The sequence below is a fragment of the Opisthorchis viverrini genome (assembly GCF_000715545.1).
Source record: "Opisthorchis viverrini unplaced genomic scaffold opera_v5_15, whole genome shotgun sequence".
Lineage (NCBI taxonomy): Eukaryota > Metazoa > Platyhelminthes > Trematoda > Opisthorchiida > Opisthorchiidae > Opisthorchis > Opisthorchis viverrini.
The window spans coordinates 1,207,785-1,217,509 of NW_008751671.1; the positions used below are offsets into that span (position 1 = coordinate 1,207,785).

At 42.6% G+C, this 9,725-nt stretch overlaps 1 protein-coding gene across 1 annotated transcript in view; it reads right to left on the reverse strand.

Moving 5' to 3' along the window:
- T265_01392 (hypothetical protein) overlaps positions 1 to 8,870 on the reverse strand; it is a gene marked incomplete at both ends in the record, with an annotated part of 60,492 nt that extends 51,622 nt beyond the window's left edge. Inside the window, one exon of the mRNA XM_009165418.1 lies at positions 8,629 to 8,870. Coding sequence (XP_009163682.1) covers positions 8,629 to 8,870 — 242 coding nt within the window. The remainder of the gene's footprint in view (positions 1 to 8,628) is intronic.
- Positions 8,871 to 9,725: the final 855 nt, after the last annotated feature.

Here is a 9,725-nt window from a genome sequence, read left to right on the forward strand (position 1 = left end):
TAAAACCTGAACACGCTGAAATATTTGCGCATAGAAGCAAACTGCTTGCTTTTCTTGATGGGATACATGACCGGATGCCCGGCACGGATACCATTCGTGAGAAGCACGGTGTAGGATTTGTACATATATACCACAGGTGAATTGTTTTAGAACTCATCAAATTTCATGAAGTGTCGGGAATACGTTGCTTTCTGGCGAATCATATGTGGCTGCGGTGTGCTCACCCGATTCTAACACTAACAAGTTTTTTCCAGTAAACAAAATGGAAATCCAGCTAGACTAGACTTACTTAACGAAACAGTTCAAGGCTTGCAGCCGTAGTTGTACGTGTCCTGAGTCTTAGGGACTTTCCCGAATTTATCGACTTCAAACCAACAGCGTATTTCGTCAACCTGCTGCAGGTGCTCACTTGCCAGTAGTCCGTCGTGCAGCAATTTAGTTATGTGGTTATGAAGATGTGGAGAGTGACTGAAAGATGGTCCCTATGAGTTTTTAGTTGGTGCTCCACATTTTGCCTGTCCGACCTATTAGCCTCATCGGATTTTTCGACTCGTGTTAGTTTTTTGAGGTCGCCTTTCACATCTATAGCACAACCATCTATGACGCTAATTTTTACCGGCTGCAAGCGCAGTGACAGCATAATTATCGTCCATGTAATCGCCCTCTCGAAGGTCATTAGGGTTTAAAATTATGGAGTAAATAGTTCCTTAACAAAAAGACCTTTCCCGGGGTTTAGGCTATCGAGTCATGACACTAGATAAATGAATTTCAAATTGAAGTGCACTTCGGAAAATGGTGAATTAAGTTCACTTCAGACAAATTCCAACAAAAGTACGACATATTGTACCTTTTTGGTATGAGCGCTTGATGTATTTTCACCTAAAAGGCTCCTTTAACAGTCTAGGGTTATAGAGGAACATACTGTCACATAAGAATCCGCTGAGTGGGGCAACCGGCTTTCGAATTCTGCTCGGTCTGCAAAAGAACGTGTTGTAAAATAGGTATTCTTTTAGACGTATTCAAGCCCCTTATCGATAAAACCTTACGCACTGTCGCATTATAGTGCTGATGACAGCTTGCGATTATCTGTGGGTGAATTCGTGGCATTCGGCGAATTACAGTATGGGCGTGAGAATGCATCTCTCTATTCATTTGTTGTAGGTGCACAAGTAATTCATGAAATGATGCCAAGAGGGTGACATTTCACGATCAAGAAGCACCTTTGACTGTATGATACAAATACACATTCCATTTGCAAATATCTGGATCCGTTCCCTCATATTCGTGCTGTATTAGAACTTTCTACAACTTGGGTTTTACAGGTGCGAAACTCGTGCCATTGATATTATGCTGTCGATTCATCAGCTTTATGCCAAATAAACTGGTAAAGTTGGCGCAGCACGCTAGTAGACACACCTACTATGCTGTCCTCTCTCGGTACCGCTGAAAAGAGCAACGAAACTGTCTTTCTCTGACAGAACACGCTGTCCTACGGGTGGTGACCGGGCTTCTAGAGAGGGGATATAACGTTTCCATAGATCACTAGCTCAAAACTCCCGAAAGGAGGAACCAATGCGAAAGTAGTGCGCACAGACTGCTGGTTACTTCTCACAGTGAGCCCAAGAGAGACCTCCTCTGAAGTTCCCCTGATAAACCGGTACAACTTCAAAGAAGCTGTCAGTAGTCAGCTCCTTTATTCGGGACAAATATCTTCTCGTTATTGTGCAATTGTTCTAAGGACCTGTTCATCTAGTTGTTCAACGTCTCATGGGTATTGGCAGTGTGACAGAAGACGCTGTATGCCACTGCGCTCAAGTGTGGATATATTAAGAAAGGCGACCGGCAGTTCACCATAAATTTCGTCAGGCAGCTTGTTGATACTTGCACACGTGGTGGACATTTAATAGATCGAGTAACACGAAAACGGAAAGAATGCTTGAAAAAATGCTGCAATAAGATGGGCACGAGTTGCTACTTCTGCAAAACTTCAACCTGCGGAACTTATTGGTCAGAGAAGACCCTGAAAATCCGGATATCTCTATGTACATATTGCTCGTTCAACCACTGGCCGGTTCATTCAAACAGTCAGCTGGGCTGTCTTCAGAAGCCGTCGTATAGTTTAGTACCTCGTTTTCAGGCATGACTGTGCATGTATACAATGCCTCAAAAGACATTCGGAGTTCCCAGGTAGGTAGAAGCAAGAGATAATCTCGGTTAGATCAGCATAACCACGACTTAGTAAAGCATGTGTCCTTTTTCAACATTTTTTCCAATTATGAGCGGAAGTAGTGGTTTTGACGGCCAATTTACAGTGATATTAGCGCTACCAGTGATGTCATTCCTCCTAATTCTAATGGGTAGTCGTACACGAATAGGTCTTATTTTCTGTTCAGTTGAATAAGTTCGAGTCCGGGGTTTATCAACTAGTTCATAGAGTACAGCGAAAACACGGATGCGACTGGTTCGAACTCTTCATTTGTTTTCACAATCAATTCAGTCTGCTGCCTTCAGTAGCTATACCCAGTCTGGTTAGATTGATCGGTGAGGAATATTTCGGTGTAACAAGTCCGCTAAGGTTATGCTGAGGGGGGATTGCTCATTGAAAACAGTTGGTTTCTTAGTTCCATGAAATGAAATGAAATGTTCCTACGCCAAAAGACATGGTGGTACATCAAGTTAGTATTTTGGTGAAAGTATGGAGTAAATGCAGGTAGCCATATACAATGGTGTATCGATCTGTTATCGTAGAACATGGTTGCTTTTATAAATGGCTGGAATTGGAACAAACAACTCGGTGGAATTCACTTGGTTTTACATAGCTTAACTCCTGGACAGATTAGTCATACTTTTACTGATCGCATATGAATGAAAACAATCATAAGGTAGGAGAACCAATACCGCTGGTCGCAGTACCGCGTCCGTTGTGCTGTGCACCAAAGTGTATGCATGGCTGAATGAAGCGGCATTCATCTCCCCCCTCTGTTAGTATCCGCAGGTCCACGAATTGATAAATCCGACACAACAAACAAAAGTATGAATCGTTCCAGGCTGTTGTTATGTTTTGGCAGAGCATAAATAATATACAACCAGCCAAATCCTAACGTTGTGTTAGAGCTTAATATGCTCAGAAGTTGAGGTTCAGATCCCAAAACGTTGAGTGTGCCCACACATCTCATAACAACACACACAGCTGCGTGTAGCGAATTATGGACTGTTCATTTACTAGTCTTGTTCCCGTTCAACGGTTGCAGCTACCTTCCACTCAGTTCCCAATGCACTGATCCCAGTCTAATCTGAGTTTTTTTCAGATCAAGTTACGACTTTCGCATAGGGTGAGTTTCACTCCATTTACCCATGTCCAATGGAGATTTTGTTTCCTCAAGTAAAGCTGATCAGTAATGAAAATCCGAGAAGCACCGTATAGTTGTTTCGTCCTTATTGCGAATCATCAGAAATATGCATCTCACGGATCTCCATGGAGATAATAACTCTCAATTTCCGGTCTAGTGCGTGAAGAATAAACCGTTCGGTAATGAGTAGCTGATCAGTAGTGCGATTCACTCACACTTAGACAGGATATAGTGCCAGTGAACAGCGCATATGTTAGCCATCTGATGCGGTTAGGTTGAGAGCTAAATGTTCTCGTTTCTGTCGATCTAAGGTGCACAATAAACTTGTGACATAAATCCTAGTTTGGCAATCGAATATGCATTCCTGAGAGTACCAAATCCTGTCATCACATGACTGACTCCAGCTAGTGCCGATTCTGTTCACTTAATGAGCACCTTACTCTGTGACAGTGTGCTGTCAGCCAGATAGGTTCGTTGTGTAAATGTGGTAAGATCCTATTGAATCGGTTTACGTGGAGCAGTCAAGTGATGATATGGTACACGAACTGCTATCAAGAACACCGTTTTCCTTGGAGTTCTCCGAAACTCTTCAACTCAAGGAAAATAAATTTGTATGTTAATGTTTGAATACACTATCGTGTAGAACTTGGACTCACCCAAGTCTGTTTTGTTGTGAACGCCGTGCCCGAAAAGTTCCGAATTATTAAGATCATGGTAAATGGTGGAAACAAGTAGTTCGCCGATGAGTCATGGATTACTTTTATTGCAAATTGAAGAGCAACTCCAAGGCATGTGACTAGTGGGTTAGTGATGTTCAGTTGTACGTTATCAGTCACTCTCAAGCTTGAGCGAAGCCTTCAAACTTTGTACAAAGGGCATGATTGCCTAACCCCTTTTGGACGAAACGAAAACATGGCACGCGGATAAGCACCTGCTCAAGATCGAATACAGGTATGCAACAAAGCCTTAGTATTCACAAAACTGTAGAGGAAACAAAGAGATCAGTAAGAAATTACCATAGATTTCGATGCAAACATATATATATATATATATATATATGTAAGTTGCTGAATTGGAAGAAAAATTCCGATAAGGCAGAAGGAAGACTACTATATCTTCTATGTCTATGCTTCAGTTTAATTAATGAGTCTATAAACAAGCGGGGTTTATCGAACTGAATGTTCATGTTCGAACCACACAGCATTTAGTAAGTTTAGCCCAGCAGTAGTGGGAAAAGGTCATTCGATGAATTTGCCAGCATCGCCAAAAGAAATTGAATTGAGTCGTGGCTTACATCTACAGTTTTTAATAGGACGACGTGGTATGTAGTCCGGATTGCTCTGATAAACTAGTTTACTGCTGGTGTAAAGCACGAAGAGAAGAGCCAGACTGTAGATGCCAAGTTTGTGGTAGGGATTTTGTGGGAGGCTGAAGTGTGGCTTCCGCAGATTAGGTGATAACTCTAAAGAGCAGGCAGACAATCCATGCCTACATCAGATAACATTACTCATAAGGTTTACGAAAACTTTTCGGCTGCCTGTTACGTGTGTCCCTTTTTGGAAACCCATCAGGTAGGCCTAGTTCTGTAATTTCTGTCAATCAGATCTCTTAATTAAACTCAAGATTGTACGAATATGGGGTTAAACACTCACTTTCAAATTAAACTGGTGTTATTGACAAGTTCAACTGAATGTGCTGAATGAAGATCCCATAAATAAATACATATCCAGGAGAATATCCCGATGTTCTGGATATAGTCCCAAGTGGAACATTTGGCGGCCTCTGTGCAACTCATCCAGTTGAAGACTGTCACGAAAGAGCGTTTCATTTGAGTCTCCTGTTAACACCATATTACTTTATAATTGAGTGTTTAAGTTCACACCTGTTCAGTGTTTCTAAAGGTATTTCGTGCTTCCTGGGTGTGTCATTCGTAATAAAATGTTTTGGCTGACTCCAGGTCCAAACCAGAAAGGCAGTGTGATTGTGACAGCATATCGGACGTAATTGACTGCACGAACTGATAAGACAGTCACTTGCATTATGCTCACGCGGGAACTGATCTCGAGTATATCACAACAGTCGCTTAGGCCCTATACGGCATTACACATTGAGGAAAAGCGGACAGTCAAATCAAAAGGGTGACTGTTAATCTGCTCGGTCTTGCATAAGAAGCATTCTTTAAAATCTCACTGCTCACTTCAATTCCAAGGATCTGGGAATGTTTGGTCAGCAACTGTCATTTACATGATCACCAGACGGATCGTCATTGTTGTACCGAAGAGCACATACTTTGGATCAGCATATCTTTCAGTAATCTTCTTTATATATGCACACCTTGTGTTGCTTTGGATCACATATCTTTCAGTAATCTTCTTTATATATGCACACCTTGTGTTGGATCCCGAAAAAGTGAATATCCGCAGGTCTTGACACCTTTTTATTCCAAACAAAAGTTGCTGAACTGTGTTAATTTCAAACGTTGATATTTCATTAGAATTTAACTGGTGGTTTCTAAATCTTAGCAAAAAAAACAGCTCATATGGTCAGTCCAGGATATTTGGCAGGTTAACTTAGCTTTAGATTCCATTTGCTAAGTGAATGTCCCACTACTAAGTACACACCTTCTGCTACCACTCGGTAACGGCCTGACATTTGCCTTCCCGGGGGAACAACACACCAGTATGTGTTTCTCCCGGAAACCTTCAAGCTTCTTTATCAGGATATCACCGATAAGTTACACGCAGTTCCGATGGGGATTTCTAGATGTACAGTTGGAGAACATTTACAGGACGAGTATGAACTAATCAATACTGCCTTCAGAATATGACCTAATTTAAGAGTGCTTTGCTATACTTATGGCCAGTAGACCGATGGTCAAATAGATTGAGGGAGCTAATACAGCCAACTTATCTCCATAACAAGGTGCAACAGATATGTATATTCGGGTGATTCATCAGTCCCTTTTATCCACGTAGTGAACTAGTTATCGAGAAATCCTTTCCGGAATCACAACAAAGATCTTGGTCATCAACCGAATAACGTGTCACTAAGGGGTGCTGAAATATTCAGCACACTGAATTATTCAGTTTAGTGTCCAGGCTACATGATCATTTTGGTACATAGTGTTCTTAACTGAAGCCAGATTAGCACGGCTTTTGTATGCACCAGGTGCTTTGGAGCCAATGAGTTCCTCCCTCTGAAGGAAGATTGAGGTCGGATCAGTTTCTGTCTGAGCTCCACATTATACATGGCAGTATGGATTAGTGGGTTGAGATGGGTGGAGGCTTCCATAATTACCTTAAATGTGGTTGTTTGCATTACGGGCTCAGAATCAAGTCTAACGGTGACAAACCTTACCAACCTAGCTTAACCTGTTCTACTCAACCAAAAAACGTCAGTTTCGTGAGATCCATGACCGCCGTGATTGGAGTAGCTTTTATGGAAATGCTCCGTCGAAATTTTATGACTTAGTCTATTCGTTTTCCGGAAGTACCGGAGGAGCGGGTCAAGTTGAGATGGTGATCCCCATTAATTTTTGTCGGCCGCACCCTAACTACTGAACATTGTTGTGAGTAGGCAAACTGTATTCTGTTGATGTTGGCCCAGCTACAAGAACCGTGTTCCACCGGAGCAACTCGACTCCATAGAACAAAGAGCACAGAATACTGAACAGGGAACAGGGAGCGGAAAATACAGCAATCAGATGACTATGCTTCATGCGATTTCGTTCCTCACCTTCTACGAAACGACTGTGTGAACATTGTGTGCGTAGATTAATTGGTCACCGACGGTTTTGCATCCAAACGCGCTGCAAATAGCACTGGTGGGTTTGACATCCATCTTTTTAGGGGTCACTATTTTGTAATGTCAGCCAACTCAGGTACCATGAGCACAATACAACTACGAAAGAACATCAACAGGTAGAATTCAGCTCAAAAACTAGGGCTGAGACCGGTCGTGGGCTGTCGAAAAGTTTTCAGCAACCTTGTGAGTAGTTTCCTTTATGAAAACACAACTAGAATATTTTTCTATTTCAGAAACGATTCCAGAAACAAATGGTAGTCATATGCACCAACCTATCTTTATTGAATTGTATCACTGTCTTTCACTAAGCTACTTATAGTTTTTGATACGAGACTTGGGAATTTTTTACTGGAGATTTCGTCTTGCAAGTGAGGTTAGTTCCCGCCGAAAAGTGGCTTCACGGGAGGAATAATTCACACAACGGGTGAATCTTTCATCTGAGAAACCGCCACCCGAGGATCCAGTATACACCTGAACATGTTATGTAGAATCCATGGCTGATAGAGAAGTAGCGCTCCATGTTTTGTACGAGCGGACTAATCACACACTCGTAGTGGAGGTTGTGAGTTCGAAGCTTCGTGGAGATGTGTGGGATTCGTAATAAGAATGAAAAATACCTCTTGGTTCTTCCGGATAGGTGAACTTCAGATACGACGATGTATTTCAGTTAATATGTGAACGAATCAGACTGTCGTCTTACTTCTAAGACAAGCTAAAATGCACAAGTCATCGTCTTTCGTGTACATAAATTTGACCGATATTGATTAACTGATGCTCACAGCTTCGGATAAAGCTTGTGAAGCAAGATCCAGAATGATGTTTTGGTCGGTGGCTTGAATATCATGCAATCGATAAGGCTGATTTTTATATGTTGTTCTGAATCCCAGAAAATTGTTCAATTCAGGTTACTCCAAAATCAAAGCACCTTTTTCGAGGTTTCGGTCAGTTCTGCCAATGTAGGTTTTACAGCAAATGAAAAGTGAAATTGATAATCGTCACACCAACTTGTTGACATGATGTGTTGCAATCAGTCCGAAGGCAGCTTATTCGTACAATGTTGAAATTTTGTTGGTGTTGTGTGACAGACCAAATGTCTATTTCCTTAGCCTTCGGGAATCAAGAATCGGCTTTCCCTCCACCAGATCATAACGTAAAGGTTTGAAAACATTGTATTTGAGTCCTGTTGCAAAACTGGTTGAATACACGGGTTGAGTTTAGTGATTAGAATATGGTCGTTGGCTTGTGTCGCTGAGCTGGGCAATTTGGTTGCAAACGTTTCATCAACAATCGAGGTGACATCATCAGTGCGTAGTTGTGCGTAGCGGTGGGTTAGTGGTTGTGCGTTCAGTAGTGTTACGTGTGTGTTGATATACGTGCTGGTAGCCGGGGATGACCTTTGACCGCGGTTAGTTATTCGGTCGGACGGTTCCATTGGTTGTTCTTTTATCCCGTGTCCTCATTCGCCGACGCCCACGTGACCTTTGAACTTGGCATCCCTCGCCGTCGTAGTCTGGTCGATGTTGGAGTGACCTTTGTCCTTCCGAGTTCCGGCTTGTGACCTTTATTGATTTGACTCCGAGGAGTTCCTTGTTTCTTCCTTCGTGAGTCCATTATTCGGTCCTCCTTGAGTGTTCCGGTTGCGATGTTAGTCTTTTGCACGTAGAGGTGCGTAAATTGGATCCAGTTGGATGCACCGGTTGATTGAACCTGCCGCATGGTACCATGCTTCCAGAAATTCCTTTCCGTGTCACGTGTCTCCGTATGCCAAAATTTCTGCGTTTTCCAGATTGAATTTGTGGCCTTCCTGGTCCTCGTGTATATATACCAAGGATAGGGGGTCGTGCCTCCTGACAGCAGCGTTGTGTTCCTTTATTCGTGTACATAATTGCCCCCGAGTTTGTCCAACGTAGAATTTGTTGCAGTCGTTGCAGTCGATTTGGTATATCACGTTGTTCCTCTTGGTTTTGTCCCGGTTGTCCTTCAGTCTAGAGATTGATTTCCTTAGAGTAGCACTCGGTTTGTGGGCCACGATGATTCCTTTTTGAGCCAATAATCTGGTTGCGAGTTCTGATATATTCTTGATGTAAGGTAGGATTACCCGTCTGATGGCTTGTTCTTGTTGTGGCTGCTGTTGAGATGTCTTCTTCTTCAAGCTTGTCTTGATAAAACTCCTTGGATATCCATTCTTCTAGAACACTCTGAATAGATGGCTTTCTACCTTCTTCCGCAGTTCTGTGGTGCTGAAGTGTGCTTCCGCCCTCTTGAACAAGGTTCGGACGCAGCTCTTTTTGTGGCTTACTGGGTGATTGCTGTTGTAGTTCAGTATTTGGTCCGTATGAGTCTGTTTGCGGTATACACATGTTTCCAGAGTCCCATCCACCTTTCTGTTCACTAAGACGTCCAAGAATGGTAGTCGATTGTTTCTTTCTAGTTCGATTCGTGTACTGAGTCCCATTTCATGATGACAGAGGTGTCGTCCACGTAGCGGGTCCACAGCTTTGGATTGATGATCGGCAGTACCACACGCTCTAGTCTTTGCATTACCGCCTCAGCAATGAATCCTGATTTTAG